Source organism: Sebastes umbrosus, chromosome 15, assembly GCF_015220745.1.
Source record: "Sebastes umbrosus isolate fSebUmb1 chromosome 15, fSebUmb1.pri, whole genome shotgun sequence".
Classification (NCBI taxonomy): Eukaryota; Metazoa; Chordata; class Actinopteri; order Perciformes; family Sebastidae; genus Sebastes; species Sebastes umbrosus.
The window spans coordinates 11658187-11680873 of record NC_051283.1 but is presented as its reverse complement, the minus strand read 5'-3'; the positions used below and the strand labels follow the sequence as shown (position 1 = coordinate 11680873).

Genomic DNA, 22687 nt, shown 5'->3' with positions numbered 1-22687 from the left:
ACACACAAGGGCGTACAGAGCCCCCGCAACTACCTGCTTTGTCCAGCGCAGCCCGTCTTCGGTCGCTGGCTGTTTGAGCGGTGAGGTCATTTTGCGCAATCCCTGGGATTCCACGTGTTTGTCCGAGTGTGTAGTCATTGTTTTCTACATGTGTGAAGCCATGTGTGTGAGAACACTTAAATGCAGGCCTTGTAAATCTGTTGGTAATGGATCCCATTCTCTGCTTGATTTTTCTCTTGATCTACATGGGTGTGTGTGTGGCTGCCACATCACGAAACGCAGTCAGGGTGTGTAGATTCACAAACTATAATGCAGATTACAGACCCAGCAGAGTAATTGAAGTGCAAACATCTCATTACATAGAGAACATTGTATACAGCCTTAGCTCTATTACAGGCCACAACTCAGGGCTGCTTTAATATAGTCTGACAGGATGAAGGCAGCGAGTGGAGGGCAAAGAAAGGCATTCGGCAGAGAGGGAGGAGTGTGAAAGTTTAATGCAACCACACAATGTTCCCCCGCGAGCATCATTCACCGCTCACACACACACACACTCTTTGATGAGCGAGGTAATTTTACCTGGGTAAGCAGATACCTCCAACCCTCGTCCATCACTGTAGACCTAAAGCCATGCCGGTGAGGTAAACGTCTCCCAGGCAACAGCATTGTGAAGCAGCAATACTGTGTAACAATAGGGTTCGTGTCGGAGTGAAACATTATTCGTCTTTCAGGTTAATGTGAGGATATACAGTAGAGTAGCATGCAGAGATGTGTTGCAGCAGAGAACGAAGATAGGATGGAGATAACGTAGAAGAAATGGGAAAGCATGATAAGAATTGAGGTCACAACAACCCCCCCACTGTTCGGTGTTAATCAGATTGAATTTCACACTCATGATGACACAGCCCATGCACACTATGGGCTGTCAAAATGGCCCAAAATTACATCCTACAATTCGTTCTAAAAAAACATATAGGTTCAAACTATTCAAATATCTATTCGCCCCTAATGACAAACATCAGGGCCGCATTGGCCATATAGGCGATCGCCTAGGGAGCCACCTTCTGGGGGGGCGCTGGTTGCCCTCTAAAAAAAAATGTACTGCATTAAGGTAACAAATTAACAAATAAAGAAAGAAAGAAAGAAATACACTTTTCACAACTGTCGTTGTTGTAGTGAATTTGACATGATGACATGACACAAACATGTTTAAGCCAACAATATCAGGGACCTATTGGTTTTTATAAAAATAAAAATCTTAATTTTTGTCTTAAAACCACTGATGTGTGTTGCGGTTTACGGGGCTAGGCTTAGGGACGGATTCTCTGTTTTAAAAGTACAAACATTGGAAGATGGCAAATGCTACTCACTCATCTTTTAAGTGGTTACATCTCCAGTTTGATCTCGAGCACACAGCTCATATGTACGTGGTTTGTTTACAGAACGTCTCGCTTGCTGTTAGGACACAGTGTCGCTCTCTCTGCGGCCGAGTTCTCTGCCATCATTACAGTTATGGTTGAATTATTTCTCGCTCAGCTTGACCTTACGTTACATTTCAATTTCACTTAATGAAAGTGGCGTTGTGTGACTCTCGTCATGCGGTGCATTCAGTGCGCGCAAGGCAGACGGCTAGGGTTGGGATGCTCTTTTTTTTCTTTCACAATCAAATATCAATTTTCATATTCAAATTTGAATATATATATATATATATATATATACACACCCAGAGCATAACGCATTTTTAAATTATGTTTTTACCATATTTCGTTAGAGAATCATGCAGACCCATGCAGATAACACATAGATACCCTCATATGTACATAGTAAGGGATAACTGAAATTACTTGTGCTTTTCTCCAGAGGTATTGTTTATGGAATAAGAGCTAATGGGTTGTTTTATAAGGACATGGAGTGTGTTTGATGTGGCAGGGAAGCAGCTGTGAGACATCAGCGTGGGACTGAGGGAGTGGGAGTCTGTATACAGGGGGATATACAACTGATTTACCCTTAAGACTGTGTGTGTGGCTCGTGTTACGTAACTTGCTATAATAGATACACCTGTTGAACACTGTTTACCGGATCCAGCTGCGCATCCTCTCTTTCTGACTTATTTTTTTTTCTATGATGTGAAGAACAGAACAGACGATGACAAAGCAACTGAGAAATTCAGTCAGTCTTGATTAAAGTGACATTTGGGACCATATATGTTCTGATGGGCTGAGTAAAACATCTTGGAACACTGACCACTGACTGTATCTTATCTCTGATATGTTTGTTTCTGGCTTAAGCTGCAATGCCACAGTATGATTTATCATCTGACTGGCTCATACTCACGTATTTATATTTAGCAAGCTTAATTCTCCACAAGAACTGCTCCATAATTGTAGTCAAGTTCTACACATACTATCCCATGACACCAATAGGAAAGGAAATTAACAGCAGCAGCAATTTAAACCTGCAGATGTCATCTATGCAGACAAAGCGGGGCTGGACAGTAAGGATTGCCAGGTTGCCATTGGCAATCATTTAGAGAAATTGGCAACCAATTCTTGGCCTTTGGAAAAATTATACTTATACTTTTCATTAATAAGATGATGCATAACTGCATAGTATCTTAATTATTCAAAATATAAGGCGACTAAAAATGGCAACCACATTTTCAGTATCGGCAACCAAAAGCTGAACGTTTCCAAAGTTAGTGCTGAACCCTGCAAAGAAAGTCATAACTGCTGCCATTTTAACATTTGCTCCACCTGCAGGCTATCAGTATTACAGAGGTTTTACATTTAACACCTACATAACTTGTTATCTAAACTGGAGGGGTGTAGGGTTCCGACAAGCACTTCTAATAAAGTATATTTGCAAATTGCCTGGAGAAGACGTCTAAATAACCCCTACCTCTGTTGCTCTCTTGACTTACCAGAAGGACAGAGGACTCACGGTGACATTTAGAGCAGTGTGAACTTTGTACTTTTCCCAGTATTCAGCAGAAAATTTGCTGCAATTAACAGAACTATTTCCATTTAGTTAATACCTCAAACACATATATACACACAAACAAGCAGCTACAACAAAGAAAAGAAATGCAGTTGTACCCCTTTCCTTGTTACTTTCATTGTTACCTTCCTTGCCTGTAGATGGCGCACATTGGCATCTCTCTATCTGCATCTGCTTCTCCTGTAGGTGGCACAGGTTAGACTGAAATTGACTGTTGCTCTTGCAGGTCTGCAGCACTGCAACTGGATGTTATTTATTGGGTTTTGAGTGCTTTGCATTACGGTATGTATGCCCCTAGGGTTTTATATTGTGATAGCAGTACCTTGCCACAAGAGGGGAGTGGTGGGTTGATTCATTGGGTATGGAAATTATCTGTAAAGAATTGTGCTAAGGAGGATTGATGCCATCAATGTCATATAGGTAAATGTCAGTGTTTTACATTGTAACTTTTTCTAAACTCATTCAGGCCGCTGGTCTCAGACCTGTAGTCTCGCGTACACACTCACCAATAAAAGTACACAGAAACATTTAGAAAGGTAATCCTGTCTTGAGACCCTGGTGATGGTCACCCTGACAACCACTTTCCCTGACGACTATACCTTGACAACGGCATTCTTCTACACAAAATGTCCTTTAATGTACGCATGCGTACCTGCACACACACACACGCGCGTACACACACACACAAACCCCTTTGAGTTCCCAGCAGCTGTCAAATCCTAAAATCTCTCTTGACAACGACACACACTTTGATCACACTCATATTTAAATGTATCTAGGGCATGTTCGGCACGTTGTACTGCAGCTGGTAGGTGAAGGAAGAGCATCCGACACACTCATATTATCTAAGTGCACTCTCTATGACAGTTGAGAAGATAGTGAGTACTCTAGCGGCACAAATGTACTGGGTGTGGTTCTACATTAAGAGGCAGCATGTCTCTGTGAGCATTTAACTGCGGATCATTTTACACTCTGCAATTGGAAGCTTGATGTCATACTCCCACATCTTTCATTTCTCTTCCTCTCATGCAGATACATGTATATACATAGCATCCTTATTCATATTTGGAAATTCCCAGAAACTCCTCCTGCTCCTCAGACGCCAAATCGATTCCTGCTCTAGAAAAATGAGCAGCTCAGTGCTCAGTAGTTCAGCAAATCTCCCCTTCCTCACGACTCCCCCCAGTCAGTAAATCTGCTTTTTATTGCAGGCTTTTTATCTTCCTACACACCAGAGGGGTGGGGTGATGGAGGGATGGGAAGAAACATGATCAGGGTGAGCATGATGAGGAGTGTGTGGTTTCACTTTTCTTGCTCTTCATCATCACACTCCCTCCCCTCTTCCTCCATTTTGATCCTACAAGGAATCTCAGTTTCATGCTGATGTCATTTCTCTTCTTCCATATATGTCTCCCTCTGACCTCGTTCTGGATGACTGCTATCGATCGACAAGCTCTGGGAGCGTTGTCGCCGTCATTTAGTGACGGCAAAGGTCATGACATCATCATGGTGGGACATCATGGTATTCAGGGGACTGTCCAACACTGTTAGCTCCTTTTAGGGGTAGAGGGAAATGAGAGGAGGCAGAGGGAAAGAGAACATAAGAAATGAGGAAGATGACTTAGTGTAATTATAGAGAGGCAAATTCCCTCCCCTTCCGGGGGACCCCATTGCGCCATGAATCACACATACGATGTTTGTCATAATTTTGCAAGTCAATAAAGTCTCAGTTTGTCGTAGGTTTGTCGTAGTATCATTTAGTTTTGTGTGAAGCCGCTCAGTGAACTACATAGCTAGCTAACTTAGTTATGACCACGCACAAATGTAACGTTATCTTACCTGATGTGTTTTATCCAGCGACTCCTGGTCTTTTTATCAGCCCGGAAGCGAAAAAACGAGCGAGACCCGTTGCTGGTGTGAGTACATCCCAGTAGGAAACACACAGGCATCGTAGCGTCAGTGAGTCACTTACGCGACTTTTGGGTGTGTAGTCTTATACTTCAACTTTCTGACTTTCTTGACTTTGACCAATTGACCAACATCGTATGTGTGATTCATAGCGCCATTCAAACGGGATCAAAAAAATATTTGTCTCTCGCCGTTGACTACCTTTCATATTTTTTCCAAAATAAGGTCCCGTGGTGGTTCTCCGGAAGGGGTGGGACTTCCTCTCTCTATTGGGTTTATTTTTTGCTCAGTGTTGCCTAGTCTCTATTTGCTTCCTCATGCTTGCTGAATATAGTCATAACTGTGTTACTGTAAGTGCTCGGTTAAATTTAAAGTAACGTTGCCTCTCTGGAATCCCCTGTCATCCCTGTTACTGCAACTCACCCATCTGGCTCAGCATCTGTATTTCTTCTAAGCATAGCAGGAATGCTCTCGTCTCAAAACAAGCTTTGATCTGTCCGACCGGTTGACTGGCATATATCCTGCTCTTTCTACTTTTTCTTTTTATCTATGTCTATGTGTGTGTTGTGAGGAATTTCAAGAGGTGCCAGACAGGAGAGCTGCACCTGTGAAGAATACGTGAATTATTGAGCAACCCTCTGCTGTTTTTAGATTCAACTTCTGCCTTTATCTCAGTATTTATTCCCCCTTTTTATCACTCATTCTTACGTAAACACCACTGATGTACTGCTCTGTTCCCATCAGCAGCTTTCTGTGTGTGTGTGACTGTCGTAGAGGAATCTGTGTTTTCTCCGTCACCACGTTGTGTTGACAGTATCTGTCAGCTGTGCTTAGAATGGTTTGAAATAAAGACAACTGCTCGCTACAAGAGGAAATTATACACAACAGAAGAGTAGCATTAACCATAAAACAAAGGTGTGACTCATTTCATTATCTATATTATGGAGATGAATGTGTGTGTGTGTGTTGTTTGTTTTCACCCCTCTCCAACACTGAAAATGCTCAGCTGTGTGAACGCTCAGCTCGGGAGCTCAGCGATCACAGAGGCAGAGAGTGGGAGGGGCACTTACACACACACACACACATGCATGCACACACACTTGGTAGTGAGGCTTGTCAGCGTTGGATGCTGCCGTTGCTTCAGCAGCTGGATGTACGGGGCTGGAAGTGTGTCAGCTCGGAGAATAAGACTGATTTGAGTGTTTGCATGCTGGATCTGTTTGTGTGTGTGATTTGTTTTATAGGAATGGTGTCTTTAGTACGCATTCACTATACCGCGGTGTGTGTGTCAGCAGGACTGAATCAGCAGGAATTATTTGACCAGAGGGATTCAGGAGCGCGGTATTGACTTTGACTTTGGGGTGTGTTTTCATGCTGGAGAGCGAGAGGGGCTGTGGGGTCTCAAGCGAAGGAATACAGATGTAGTGTTACAGGACGACGAGATGATAGACCCCCTTTAGGGGCTTCAGGACTGCCCCAAAATGGGGAACAGCGTCCAGAAGAAAAAGAAGGTTCAGACAACAGAGAAAAACTTCTCTGCACCCCCGTCACCAAACCCCAACAAGGAAAAACCTAAAGGCTCCTGGCTGTTTGGACATAGAGACAAACTGAAAACAGGTGAGAGGGACAGAGGATGTCTGGAGTGGATGCAAAGATATGAGTTGTTGACAATCTTTATTCATATTTGTAAAATCAGACTTGTTTTGAATGTGACCACTTTGAGATTACTTATGTAGTTGTATGCCTGTGGGTGTGTGGTGATGTGCATGTTGTGAATTAGTTCCTACAGTAAGCCTTTTAGATGCAGAGTGACAATATTCCCATGCTGACTTTACCTTAGTCAGCTTCAAGGCTTCCTGCTTATTGCACAAGTGTGCAGAAGAGGGTTGTGTGTGGGCTCTTTTTGTTCCTGTGATTTGTTTCTCCTGCTGACAGATGAGTAGTTACAGAGGATTTCAATTGAAGACAGCCTCTTTTGAAGCTTTTTTCCCCAAAAACCTCTATGCACCTTCAATGCCACAGTATATATGTGTGTAAAAGAGTGGGTATTATTTTATGATTCTGTGAGTTGTTATTGCCAGACCAGTATACCTGCAGTGGAAAACAGAGCTTAGTCTGTCCCATACTGATCATTGTCTCTGTTAACAGACCCCAAAGCAACAAAAAACACCAGACAAACAGGTTTAACACATAGCTCGCACTGACACAGACAGATTTGTCAGATAATGCTCTGACACTGAGATTTGTTTCTCACAAAGCTGCTGTTGAAGTTTTCGGTTTCTCAGGTGTTACTTTCTGTTTCATGTTTTCTGGCCTCACCCAGGACTATTTTTAGTCTAAGTGTGTTTCTCACATAATTCCACCCCGTCTCTCTTCTGCCTCTTTGGTTGTTATTCACAAAACTTGAAGTTTCTGGACACGGGGTTGCTTGTACCAACTCTAGCCTAGAAGTTGTAATTATACACATTTTATATTAACAATGGATTCAATTATTATGTGTAATGTGAAAGGTCACTTGTTGGGACGAATCCACAGAGAATTATCACTGGACTCTGCAGTTGCCCTCGGTTCTACACAGCGTTTTTGCATCTTTCGGCTCATAGTTTGGTTTTTTTGACCCGCAACTTTACTATTTTGGTTCACTCTGCTCGTATCAACCTTGTTTACCGCCACAGCAAGCAGCTGTTTTCAGCAACAAAGCTCTGGAAAAATCACTGTACGCGACATGCTCAGCATACTCAGACGAATTTAACAACTAGCTGGTAAACAAAGTGGAGCTAAAGAGATATTTCCCTCAGGAGTTGGTGCAGACCATAACAAAGCTAAAAGTTGAGTGAATATTGGAGTTACATCTGTCAAAAAGCCAGAAACCTATCAACTTAATAATGTAATAATACGTCAGTGTTGTTCAGCAGCTCCAAGTGGCCAAAAAATCCATTATTGCTGCTTTAGTAAAGAATGCTTGAAGCCATGCAGTTTGAATTTATCATTTTTTAGACTCTACTGTTTAGGGCTGCAACTAATGATTATTTTCATTGTTGATTAATCTGTTGATTATTTTCTCGACTAATCGATTAGTTGCTTGGTCTATAAAATGTCAGAAAATGGTGAAAAGTTTTGATTGGTGTTTCCCAAAGCCCAAGATGACATCCTCAAATGTCTTGTTTTTTTCCACAACTCAAAGATATCCAGTTTACTGTCATAGAGGAGTAAAGAAACCAGAAAATATTCACATTTAAGAAGCTAGAATCAGAGAATTTTGATTTTATTGCTTAAACAATTACTCAAATCGATTATCAAAATAGTTATCAATTAATTTAATAGTTGACAACTAATCGATTAATTGATTAATTGTTGCAGCTCTACTACTGTTATTATGCTTTGATAGACAAACCATAAATGCAAGCATTTAAACATGCTGACAATGTTTCGGTCTGTTATTTTGGCGCGTTCATTACCTTGGCAAAGACTGTTGCCTAGCTCATCAGTATACACCCATAAGAAACCATTTCTAAGGCACAACTTAAACTGATGTAAGCCTATACACTGTTTCATTTTGCCTTCAATCAGTTTACTAGTTTCTGTCCAGATACTTTTAGGCAAACTGTAATGTACCAAATCCAAAAGGCTAAGTCTGTGTGTCAACGTTTATGTCGACTGTTGCAACACTGTTTGCTTCAAGCTGATGTGTTTTAATTTATGGTGTAAAGACTTTTGATGAACAGATGCTGATTGAGCAATTTGTCCACCACAAAATCTACCATAGATCTGTTTCGCCTCTTTCGTTAGACGGCTGTCGTGGTTATACGGCCATTAGTTGGAGTTGGTGCATTAGGATATTACCAAATGCATCTGCTTGTGTCATCAGACAGCATGAAATATGACCAACATTAGCTGGAACCAAACAGCAAAAACAATCAGACCAAGACTAATCAATTATTGACAGACTTCCATTTTTCTTGTGTTTTTATTGTAGTTAGACTTTCAGATGAAAGAAATGCAACAATTTCAAGTGTAGCCTGCATTTTGCCAAAAAAAAGGTTCACTTAAAATTGTCTTGATAGTTCAGTTCAGCCTTCAGTGCATCTTGAGTTTCACCAATAGGTCTCCATGGTAACACCTGACCCTGCTGAACCCTGTGTGTTAAAGGTAGGGAGGTGCATCAGCTGCCAGTAAAACAAGACATGCAGTTAAGTCTCTTATCAAAACATAAAGAAGGCGTGTGTGTGTTTGTACAAAAAAGATGAACTATGCTCGTTCTAGATAATGAATGTGTGCGTATACAAACACATCTTGATGTCGTTTTCTGTCAGGGTGGTCGGTGTCTATGTGGGCGTGTGTGTGATTGTTGTCTTCTGTATTCACCGCCTCATTCATGGGGAGTTTATTCAGAAACTTGGGGTGTGAATGCATTCCTACATTCCAACCAATTTCCTTACGCATGAGCACCCATCCAGCAGCACACACTTCTTGAAATGAGGCTCAGTTCCTGTTTTTGAGGTGATTGCAGCTGCTTTTTGTTCACCCTAAAATGAAGGCAGATTGAGCAAGAGAAAGAGTGTATTGTATTATAGAATTGTCATTGCACGTGTTTATGTGCAGCTGTATTGCTGCAATACTCCTCAAGGTTGTTGACTTTATTTATATACCAGTAAACCGTAGCTAATGGATTAAAACCACAGTAAATGCAGCAACCACTCAGTACATGGTGTCTCCGTTCAGCAGTAACGCAGCTTCTAGGTGTAGCAGACTAATGAAACATGCAGGAAATGAACTCAGTGACTAGATCCTCACCATGTGCTCCCGACATATGTGTCATGTGTGTGTTTTTGGTCATCGTCCAAACCAGACACCCTGCCTGTGTCCTTCACAACACCTGAGAGGTTGTTTATGTTGGGGAGTACAACACTTAACAGACTGAGAAACGACTGGACGTCACACATGGAATGACTGGCTTTTTCTGTATTTTTGGTCAAGGTCATCCATCGGCTCATCCATTGTTGCTGAGGCCACTTGGTGTGATCCTGAAAACCAGTCATAATTGCCAAGATTGATAGTTAAGCAGTGTGTCTCCATCATGAAGGGACACCCAGGGAAGCGCTGAAGAAGAGTTACTGTAAGGGTTGCAACTCGAGCTGGGCGATGTGGCCCAAAAATAAAATCTCTGATTTTTTCCACATCATTAATCAATTTTTTTTTCATAAAAAAAAAACAACTAGGCCTACAAAAGACAAATGAATTATTAACTTACACCAAACCTCACTTTTTAAAAAAATAAAATAAAAGATGCCTCTTGGAAGGATGATTGTATCCCTGAAGAAACACTTTTGTAAACAAGATTAAACATGTCATTGTGCATGCCCTGTGGCATGTTACAATGCCCCCCTCATGATGGACTTGGAGGTATTTCTTGGCCAGATTACAGCGAATGTGCATTAGAATATTCTTTGTGTTTCCATTCGCATACTTCACAACGATGGTTGCAATGCCGACACACCTTCCTCGTCTTCTACACAACTCAACGCTGACGGGGGAACCAGCAGGCGGGTCGTCCAGCTCCGCCGGTTTCTCACGTTTATTAGCGCATGCTTCCATGTTGATATTTGACCTGTGTCTGAAGAGAACTCATGCGCTTACTATGAACTACGAGAGCTCAGGGTAGAGCTAAGCAGAGTTAAATTGAAAATTGATTTTCATTTTTAAACATCGTCCTAAACCATGAATTTATCTCCCAGCTCTAATTGCAACTAACAATTACTGTCATTATCAATTGATCTACTGAATATTGTCACAATTAATTGTTTCGGATGAGAATGTTTGACAAAAATGACTGAAACAATTAATTGATTATCAATATAGTTGCATATTTTTCTGTCAATCAATTTACAGATTAATCGACTATGTGCTCAGGCTGTTCTCATACATCGTTCATAGCTATACCTACAAAAAGTACTGCACTGTATTTCATATGTATCCCACAAAATCAATTCATATGTAATCCAAGTAATTGTGATCCAGGAAGTATAAAGAGCAACAAACGCCACGTATGGAGGAGGTCGGGGTGGATGGGTGTGTCAAAAAACACCGGACTTTTGCCCAGAAGACCGGTGTTCATACTCCTTGTGAAACCTGAAGTCAACGTTGATTTATTTGTCACGTAACTTCCGTACCCAACCCCTGTAACCCAAACCACAATGTTTTACAAAATCCTAACTATATAGTTTTGTTGCCTAAACCAGCTGTTTCCTGTGAATACGGAAGTTTATTTTGAAAAGACTGTATGCATGTAACGAGCAGTAATTTACACGTTCTTGGACATTTGTCACGTGTTGCTGGACATTCGTAGGAAAATGCACATAATATGTGGAATAACTTTTCGTAAGATATCGTACGAACCGTTGTATGTGAATAAGTTGAATTGTTTTAGTTAAATGTTCCTCTTGTTGACTACAAAGATGAAAGTTAACTAGATGCTTTAGAACATTTTTAACATGAACTTTGTTTCACCTGGCACAGTCACACTGTCAGCTCATCAATTCAAGTATTAGTTATCAATGAATGCATACGTTTGTCTGCTCACAAACTGTTAGAAGACACAATATGTTGTGCAGAGTAAAGATGTTGCCAGCTGAGCTGCAAAGTCACAAAGATGTCTATTCATCTGGTGATGAGAGCGTGCTAGGAACGGCTGCAGTGGATAAGATTAGCTCACTATGAGCTACTGCATCCACAGGTGGTCAGTGACACAAAGGGAGCCCCACACACACAGAGACTCTCTTTGCGCCGTCATCCTTTCATTCTTGGACCCTTTTGAGGTTTTACAAACTCATGTGATGTAACTTATGGGCCTCCAGATGTTTTATATTACCTTCTCATAACTGTCCTCTCTGCAGGGGAACCTCAGCTGGCTTTCATCACAGGATAGAGCATGTCTCTGTACTAAGATGAGACGTCAGAATGATCCATCTAATAAACTAGCATCACTGTAAAATTGAAACTGAAATATTATTAAAATCACACACCTCCTCTGCCTTTTACCTTCCCCTCATTCCTTCACACTCCCCTCTTCTTCCTCTCCTTTATGCTGTTATCTTCTCGACCTTGGATTGTTGGCTGGTTATTTATCTTCCAGCCTTCCAAAGGGGAGATATTTGCATGTACCAAACAGTAAGATTTACACAAACTGCACCCCTTTTGACTGCAAAATGGGAAAAGAAATGTGACTTTAGAAGCTCATTTAGAAGGAAGGATTGAGAGGTGAAGTAAAGTGAAAACCGATGAAAGAATTAGCGAGGCAGAACGGAAAGACGGTGACTCTAGTCTAGAGGATACAAAGAGTAGAGAAGAAGAGAGGAACATGTTGTATGGAGCTGTGTATAATTTGAGAACAAGGCTGCCAGCAGATTTTCCTACCATTTTCATTACGACTGTCTTGTGCGGGTTGTGATATTCCATATTCCATTATCCTGCTGGGTAAGGCTCGCCTAAGCCTTTTGATTTCTGTAAGCCGGGCTAAGACGCCTCTCTTCTTGGTCCTCCTTTGAAGATCCCATTTACTGTGTGCCACTGTCAAAGTCGTGGACTCCCTGCAGAGAGCTTAGGCAACACACAGTTGGATAAAGGGAAGATGACTTCTCGTCTCTGCTATCTATCCCTCCTACGCCTCGCCCCATCTCGTCTTCCAGCCCTGATATTTGATGATCTGTTGCTGTTTCTCTCTGTGCATCTCACGGCAAGCAATACCTGCACACACAGGTGTCTCAACGGCATCTCAATGGCACACATACAGCATATTCCCTTTGTTTGTTTATTTTCTGCTCTTTTTGAAGCTGTATTTCCTACCACAGGAGACAAAACAATAGGAAGAATGATGGAGTTATTCTTTAACCAACCTCCGTCTTCTTACTTTCCTGTTTCTTCTTCATCTACAGCCTCCTGATCCGTCTGTGCTTTAGACCAAGTAAGGTCTGTTTAAAGTCAGTGAGAAGGCCCTGCCTGTTTTAATTGTCGTCATCAATTTTTCACCTGTTACATCATGTTCTGGCTTGTTGCACCAAAGTGTCGCCAAAGTGTTCTTTGGAGATGAAGGGCGGTCGTTACCTTCTTCCGCTATCCTGTCCTCTCATGCCCTTTGGCTCTACTAGCAGGAACTTTTGTTTTCTTCCTCTAAATGAAAGGACCTGTTTGGCAGCATGTAATTGCGGTTTGTCTGCACTCTCTGGTCCTAAATGTAGCATGGGAATTCCTCAGCCATTGGATGGCATCTCCAGAGCACTTTAAAGTAAGAATCCGCAACCCGTTAGCAAGTCTCATGCATGCAATTCCTAAGTTTGTTATGTGAAGTCTTGACCCAAATTTAACTTAAGCTGCCACTGGGAAAGAAATCCTGTTCTTTCAGCCATGGTTAGGAGCTGTGTTGGACTCATTTAAAAAACTTGTACGATTATCACCTGAAGGCAGTAATCCTTTGCTTAATTAAAGCTGCACTAGTCAACTATTTTGTATAAACAATGGATGAAATTACTTTGTAATGTGAAAGGGGTCGCTGGTAGTAACAATCTCACAGAGCAACTTTCAGCTCATTGTTTTTGTTGTTCAACCCTCAAACTCTTCTCTTATTAGCCGTGTTTCCAGGCAGCTGTTTTAGTTATAGAAGTCCTGACAAACACTGTGTACTCTCAGCAACAACAGATATCAGTGACTAGCGAGGATTTAGCAGCTTAACGCCTCGTTTCCACATACTGTACCTCTCTGTACGTATGCAAGGCAACTATGAAGTCCATTCATTCCTATGGGAACATCCGTGATCTCCGATGTGTTTTCCGGTCCATAATTTGCCTCAAATACGTTGAAAAAACGTAACTTATGCGGGAGATTTCAGACAGATTGTATGCACTGTGTGCCACAGGTAATGAATTAGGGATTTAATAATGATTGATGAATGTAATACATCTCTATTTATACATTTTTTACCAAGTGAAAAGTTCGACGGCATATTTAGCAGTTTTGTGAACTATTTTGATAAAAGACGTTTGAACCACTATGCATGCACTCTAATGTTACAAAACTCAGATGTTTATGTTGTTTATATTGAAGTTGCACTCCTCAGATGGCTATAAACACAACATCAAATGCTAATGTTATTGTGTCTGCAGGATATACATGAATTAATGCAGTTTTAAGTTTAAGACAGGAGAATACTTTACAAATTATATGTAGATCAGGTGAGAGGCGTTTGAGTAACATTTATGACCATGTATAAACCATGTTGCTGCTCAATTACCCCGGAGCTTCAGTGAGTCAGAGTAATCTCTCCCTCATCTGTCTCCAGTAAAAAAGGACTCAGTGTTTGTATCGCTCTCAGTCCAGTAGCTTCCTGCATCGCCACCTAAATTGAATTAAAGCATCAGACCATACCATTAAACAGCACACACACACACACAGAACTCTGTGTGACCTTACCATTCAAAGGTCATTATTTCAACTCCGGACATTGCTTGGATTTGATGTTTATCATTATGAAACAAGAACAAAATAATCTTTTATTGCTCTCGTTAGGCTTCATTTTCCAACATCACTGTGTCCAATCCATCATTTGAAACTTGTGACAGTCTTAGCTCAGCATGTCCTGCCCTGCTGATGGAGAAGAAAGCGACATCAAACCTAAGATTAAACCGAGTCGCTGAAATTAAGTTATCCATCAATCAAATTGGCTTTTACTGGTCATCATCTCTGATAAGAATAAATCTGGTTTGCTACGCTGCGATGATTGCATATTTTCTGTGGAAAATATGAAGTTTTGGACCACTCATAGTGCTATGGTTTTATTTAAAGGTATAATATGCAAGAATTTCCTAAAAAAAACAATGTCTAGACTGAGACTGGGCTTCAGCAAACAGCCGTTGGGCCCCACATGGGGGTGTAACCTCCAGCCAATAACAGCACACAGGGTGGGCAGCCCATTCAGGTGGTCAAATACCGCCGCTTTGTCACACCCCTCGGCTTCTGATACCCAGGCCCAACAGTCAGAAACAAAACAGCCGTATTACACGGATGATAACGGGTTGTGTTATGTGATCCAGTGCTCCTCCTATGCCGCAAGTTCGTCATTTTGGCTGCCGCCATGTCAAGTCAATCATACATGACACCTGCTATAATTGACCTCAATAAGTTATGTCATCTTACTGGTGTCAGGAGATCTTGGACTTGTTGGCAAAGAGGCTCCACTGAGGAGTTAAGTATGTGTGCCAAGCAGATGGTGTTGTCGAGCCAGCGCCAGCCACAAACACTTTTTGTACTCCAACATTTGGCAGCATGTTTACGCAAACACGCTTTCGCCTTTTCACACGGATTTACAAGTGTTTTCAGACTGATTCAGTCAAAATGGTTCTGACTTGTTTACGAAAGAGAGGCTTAGTTCATTGGCCGTGCAAAATGGGATTTCTCTGAGGAAGAGTGATGAGGAGGAGTGTGTTTCTGGGACTGTAATGAAGGCTCACAATTGGCAGAATGAGATGTTGTTGTCTGTGGGCAGTAGGCACACACACACAAAGACACACACACACACACACAACCCTCAATGTCTGCATATATCTCGCACACACATTGTAGCACTTATATTGCTGACGAACAAGCTACTCTCACTGCCTGAGCATTTATGTGTGTGTTACATGTGTGCTGCATTGAAAACAGGGTGCATCTGTTCAGGCCTAATGTGTTCAGTGTGACTCGGATGACAGACATTCAATGAACTTCAAGTCACTTGTAACTCACAGCTCAGCACTCAGGACGTCAGCAGATGTTTTTCCATCTAAACTCTGCTGCTCAATCCTCATCAGCACACTTGATAATCATGAAAAGCACCAACATGTCTGTGGTGACAGAGGGAGCGCTTCATCCTGAATGCATATTATTCATTGTTAAACAGCTTCTATGTCCATTCCTATGTGTTTCAGCAATTTGTGGCTGAATCACATGAGATTAATCCATTATAAGAGACAGAGACCATGTACAGAAAAGAACAAGTGATGATTGTCTCACAGAAATGTCCTCCGTGTCTGGAAATATTTACAATCTCTATAACTTCCAGAGAGCAGATGAGGACATGAAATGATGTAAATGACATTTTGGTTAAAAGGAAATGCAGACATTACATTCTGATTCGCTAATGAGACAAAGCAGATTGTGACATTTGGATTTCGTATAGCAGATGAGAAAAGGTTACGGTTAAAATGTTTTCCAGGCCTAATAATCCCGGCCTCGCGGGTCTTGGTCTGTGATACTGGAGAAATACACTATCCTTTGGTTTGGTTTGGTGTCTCGTGTCAGTCCTATAAAAACAACAGGATAGATAAGTAAATCCATGAAACCACTGACTTGTACGGCAAGTACGAGGAAGTACTTTTAATGATGGGCAAGAGTGACATGGATGCACTCACATAAAGAACAATTGTAGAGAGGTACAGCTAAAGTTTAAGTTTACTGAAATTTTTTGAAAAGCCAAAAAAAAGTCAGCAATTGTTTCTTCCTGAGTCTCCTGTTAGCTTTGTTGCACCTGTTAAGGCTGGAAAAATTGCACCTTTATCATTCTTATTGGTAGATGAAGATTTGTGAAGTAATAGATTTTCATCATAGCTCCACCTGAGCAGAGGTCGAATCAACCAGAATAACTGAAAACACCTGTGTGGGTGTTCAGAAGAAGATTGATACCACTACGCCGCTACAGGATCCTATTAACTTAGCTTTGCTTAGCATGAAGACTGGAAGCAGGGGATGACATAACCCCTCGTAAAACCACAACTTGTCGTTTTTACTCTTCAATTTTTGTAGGAATTAAACAAACAAGATATAACATGCTAATTAGCAAGCTTTAGAGCAAGCTTTGGTCGGTGGATTTTGTTACCCTTGCTGTCCAAAGTGAACAAAAGCCAGGCTAATTCGTTCCCACTGTTTTCAGTCTTTGTGCTAAATTTTGTATTCATGGACAGATATATGAGTGGTATCAATATTATCATCTAACTTTTGGCCCAAAGTGAATAAGCAAATTTAAAGTTTGCTTCAGTTCAAACAAGTTGGCCGAGTCCTTAGACCTTTCTAAAGACGGACTTTAGGTCCGTAAAAGGAGTCAGACTTGAGGGCGTCAGGCCTGTCCTGTCCTGTCCTGCTCAGAGATGAGTCTGTGCGGAAGCTGTAGGTCTCTCATTAACCCATCAATCAAACTAAATGAGTACATTCACCATTAGGGGGACATGCCCTCAAATAACCTGCAGCACCTGGGCCTTTTTTCTCTTTCCAGCTGTGTCCTGGGTGGTGTTACTTTAATGACTGCTAATGCAAGTTCATTTAGAGGTGGCGTTTTCCTTCTATACAGTTGGCTATAGAGTGGTACAGGACTGACATATTTTTGTAGGCCAACCCGCAAGTTAGCATCGCCCTGGTTCCCTCGACTAAAAAGCCAATGGGATTTTTCCATTGGGTTTTGGATTACTGCAGAAAATAAGCTCTGTGGCAAACAAACATTTATGATACTTACACGTTTTGTTCAGCAAGATAATCTCCACAAAGGAACACCACTTTTATGATTTTTGAAGTGTGAATGTTATCGCCAGGGGTAAAAAGCTAGTGTTAGGCAAACTACAGTATACAAGTATAAACAATGAGGCTGTAAAGGCAAACGAGATGATGTTTAGTAGTCTCATTTAGCCACTTGCTAGCAAGACACGTAAAAGCTTCAAAATTCATGAGTGGGATATTTACTGACATATTTTATGATGTAGAACAAAACGTTAAAATCTCTTAAGCTTGTGTTAACCACAGACCTTATTTCAGGCATGTAACTAAAAACCCATTCAAAAAAGTCATTGACTTCCAGACGGGGGGAACCGGAAGTGCTGAAATGTTAACTCAGCTACGGGTTTTAGGACTCATTCCTGCAGCACTCTATTGGCATCTGTCTCTGTGACACTGTATTGGAAACATATAAAATAAGTTAAGACAGATTTCTCCCCCAGTATGTTCTGCACAGTCTGTCTTCTCTCAGGGTGGTTTTGCCTGGAGGCCTTTGTGTCTCTTCAAACCCTCTAATTTCCCAGGGTCACCCTGAGGAGTCTTAGGCTCACTCCCACACCAGTTGGCAACAAACAGATTTATTATCTTGTGGTAAGACTGTAGATAACTGTAGGGAACAGTGAATCAACTGTGTCTCCGCTGTGAGGCATCTGTATCGGTGTTTGCAGAGCTCTCAGTTTGGCTCAAAAAAGGCTTTTAAGTTGGAGTGACAAGAAGCAAAAACAGCTCATCCTCCGAGAGGAAAAATACCCACAATCCCCTCATCGGGTAGAGAGAGAAAGAACAGGTGGGAGAGAGGGATGATTACAAAAAGAGAGACAGTTACTATTTTTAAACACAGTGGGTCCTGCAGCATCTCAGTTTAGTGTGTTTGTGTTTCCTGAAGTGGAATCAGTCACCTCAGCTCAGGTGTTCAACCTGCTGCAGGTCAGGATTAAGAAGGGAAGTTATTACAGACTTGATCTGTGCTGAGGAAATGAGACAGCATGCAGGATGCAGGGTTAGGTTAGGTAACCAATATAAACCGTCAAGGAACCATGCTTGTCTATTTTGTTCAGTTTATGCTGAATTTAGTGATTCTAAATAACAATGTCAATTTAACTACTTCTAAACTTGTATTAGGATAAGGTGTCTGAAGTCTCAGTTTCACTCTCATTCTTATATTTATCCAAACCTAGTAGCAGAGCAGTATGTTTATGTTTATTTTTATTTGTTTCAAACAAATAAAAAAAGACATTAAAATACAATTCACATGAAAGAAATATAAAGTATGTGTGAGGGTGTGGTAGAAACCTATAATGGCTTATATAAAAACCACACCCAAAATACATACAACATTTAAAAAATATTACCATACAAAAATCACCAGTACATTTTAAAAATTAGTGTAATTTTAAAAATTTGAAGTGCAGGAGTATAGTTAAACAAACACAGAGAAGCAGGAGTAATTGCCGTATTTCCAGTATTAACGTTTTATAAGCAGTAGTTGGTTAAATATCTTGACACCCACCAAAAATAAATAAACAACAACAATATTTTAAATGTTATTCACACACACACACAAAGAAGTGTATATTTGAATACTCAGTTTAGGCAACAAAAAATATATTTTAATGTTTTATATACCGTAACAAAATCTTGCAATGACCTGTTTACCAGAACCATAGTTTAACCTTCCCACTGTAAAACCTAAACTTTATCAAAGCTCTTTGTCTTATAACTGATATTGTACATATGTAAGTGACAAAGAGGTAAAACGACATCTCCCTACTTTTACATAATTCAATTAATGGTGGAGAATATCGCTACACAGTTAATTGAAATTGTTTTTAAATTGCAATATGGCTTACTTAAATATTGTGATGCTGCAGAGATAACTTAATGAAACATGGTGCTGGTAAACATGATAAACTTGGTACAGATCCCAGCAAAAATCACACCATAATCATTGTACCAATCAAATCAAACAAATCATATCGCAATGCAATATCAGTCAAAATAATCGCAATTAGATATTTCTTTCTAAATCATTCGGCCCAAATGGAGAAACATAATATTCACACAATTTGTGCCCGTAGTAAAAATCCCTATTTTATTTTATTTTTTCCATTTCCTGTCCTCATCACTAGATCTTGTTTTCACCTGTCGACATCCCTCGTTAACCTGATTAAGTTCACCTGATCACTCCTTATTTAAAGGCTGCTCTCCCTTTCGCTCACTTTTGTTCATCTTCGCGGGGCAGCAGCTCTAATACACCAGCCCCTGTGTGTGTGTGTTGTGCTCCCTTTAAGTTCATAAACTTAAAAGTTACTTGAGTTTTGGAGAAAAATAAACTTTGTTCAGATGATCTTAAATCCCTGGCTTTCCCCAAGCATCCGATGCACATGATGATAATCAGCTTTTCATTCTGAACCTGCTAATTAACAGTCAGTGCCCACAAGATAATCTGGGGTTCAGAATTTTTGCAAATTTCCTGAAGTTTTATGATACAGTTCTGCTCACAATCTTACAGTGACTCATTCGCTCTCTCTTTTATTCCTTTGCCCTCTTCGTCCTCCTCGCCGTTTCTATTCAACCCACTCTCTTCCTTTCTTGTTCCCTCTTTATGGCACTTCCTCCGTGGCCCACCCAGAGGAAATCAGAAATGCGGTGCTTCATGAGTAGTGACAGTTACTGTACTCAGTGATTTATGTGCTTCCTCTCCCCTGTACCCTTCCCTCCTCCTCCTATTTCCTCGTCTCCTCCCTTATGTCCCTGCCCTTCTGTCTCCGCCACGCCTGCTGTCATCTTCCTGTCATCTCCAGGGTCCTGTTTTGCATGTGTTACATTTCCTATGTTTTGTTTTTATGTTCCCTCTACGACTAATAGCTCTCATCAGATAGATATAACGGATGCGTCTAATCTTACAGTCCATATTTCATTCCATGCAGGCGACCTGAACAGTCGGTGACAGATATTATCATAACAAGATACACATGAAACATGAAATATTCCGCTAGATAAGTGCAGGAGGATGGAGGTTAGCCTGCCTCTCTCTCTTCCTGGTTAATACTACACCACTCAATGAAGGAGAGCTCATAACTCAAGTCCACCACAGCAGCCATAGAATACAAATCAGGGGAGCAGCAACGAGCTGGATAATGACACCTGACCTGTGTGTGTGTGCGTATGTGTGCGTGTGTGTGCGTGTCCGTGTGTGTGTGTGTGTGTGTGTGTTGGAGCGAGGTTTATTGCTGGTCACATTTTAACCCTCTCTTCCTGTACTCTGGCAGTTTCATTACATCTATCTAAAGGGATGGAAAGAGCAACTGCAGGGAAAGACAATGCGGCCAATCATTGTGGTCAGCAGACAAAGACACCACTGTATATCCACCGACATCACTAAAGATGCTGTAGAGTGTAAACACAATCTTAACATTTAAGGCTGGTGATGTTCTATATTTTTCTTTCAACAAATCATAGGCAAAAACAGTTCCACATTTACATACATGTGTACTGTGATTTGTTTTTATCAATCCCACATACACCGTCCTGCAGCTGCAAATACTCAGAGCACCAAATGTGTATTCATCCGCAGCTGAAAATAGTCCCCAACAAATGCATTTACTCCTGTTTCAGTAACTTTTTCTAACTAGAGACCATGTTGCGATGGGATCACACCAGCCATGATGCCAAATCAGGTCAGGGGCGTAAAGTGTGGAGGGGGAATGGCCCCTTCCCCACTTCCACAAGTTTATATTTGTGACTTGTTTTGAAAGATTTTTGTCATGGGAGTGTCACAGACAGGGTAGTGTAGTTGGAAAGTATTGAGAGACGAACTAGCACATTTTTGTTTTTTGTCCTGTCATTGGCCAGCCTTACACATTTACACTCAGTTTCCGATTTTGTTGAAGACATTATGGTCATGTCACGGAATTTCAGTAGATACATTTCAGCATTGTTACAGTAAATCTCCCAAAAACATGAAGACGCTAAAGAGGGTGAGGAAGTCCCAAGCCTCTGTCTTGAACAAGTTGTCCATGTGTACTCCACAGCTGTGACGTTGTGTGAAGCCATCCAGGTTCTGCAGGTGTGCCTGAGATGTGGAGTAAAACACTGCTCCTACTTGGCAAGCACCATGATCAATATTTAAATTTTTACCTATGTTGTTATGTACCATTCTCAATTTTGTCTTTACAGCTCTGTTCCTGCCTCCTCATGTCCCCCCCCCAGCCACTTTTTTTCTAATGAACCCAGCATGTACTACGCACTGAACCACACATCCGTTTATACACACACACACAGTGGCTGTTTTCAAGCCTACTTGGGCATGAAGTGGAAGCCCTGTTACTTCTCATGGCCCAGTGGCCTTTTAATGTTCACCTGATACTGAAGTTGAGGTTGTGACAAAGGCAGTGCAGCTATCACTTTTTACTCTCTCTCTCTCTGCTTCTCTGTTTACATCCTTCCTCCCCTGTGCAGGAGATGAGAGGTTGAGCTGAGGACATAAGATGAGCTAATACTCACCATGTGGTCACAGTATTACATTTTCCAATAAGTGTGTGTGTGTGTGTGTTAGCATCTGAGTTTGGGCTTGGTCAGTCCACTGGGAGTCATATTTTACACTTAGCTGTTTTTTCGTCCGTCATCAGTACAAACTGGCCCTGTTTATCAGGAAATGTTCTCATCCAATGACCTGCTGTTTTTGCCGTCTCATACTTGCAGTCCAGACAGAGTCAGAGTTGATAGAGCGCCCTCTAGTGGAGCAAGCAGTTGTATATGTGATTGTACAAGAAATGACAGTGCTGATGTAGAGCAGCTTATCTTTCATCTCTCCTCGGAGAGAGGCGGTTTGTGTCCGCTCCGGTAAAACTGATGTATTTGCCTTTTATTGAATAGGTCAGTCAGTTATGTCAAGTGATATCTTTTCTCACATAAAAGCAGTATTATATCCCAGATTTCTGCCCACTAAGAGCTGCTAGCTGCAAATGAATGCTATTTATTTATTTATTTATTTACCCGGAACCCCCCTCGTACAAAATGACTACATCGCAATGTAAAAACAAATGTGTAATTAAAATCCAGGGCAAAAAAGGAAACAAAAAACAAAAGAAAAACAAACTTCAACCTAAACCAAACAAAAACCAAAAAATAAATAAATCAACAACAATAAAACTACGAATGACAATAATAATAACAAATGACCACAAGTCAAAAACGGAATAAAAAAAATCAT

General features: G+C 41.1%; 1 protein-coding gene across 3 annotated transcripts in view; it reads left to right on the top strand.

Moving 5' to 3' along the window:
• kiaa1522 (KIAA1522 ortholog) overlaps positions 1-22687 on the top strand; it is a 45858-nt gene that overhangs the window by 7520 nt on the left and 15651 nt on the right. The window contains exon 1 of one of the 3 annotated variants that reach the window (XM_037794998.1): positions 5960-6522. The exons of the other annotated variants lie outside the window; for them this stretch is intronic. Within the exon in view, the coding sequence (XP_037650926.1) occupies positions 6387-6522 (136 nt within the window). The 5' untranslated portion in view covers positions 5960-6386. Of the gene's footprint in view, positions 1-5959; positions 6523-22687 lie in introns of those variants that run through there. 3 annotated transcript variants of the gene reach the window in all.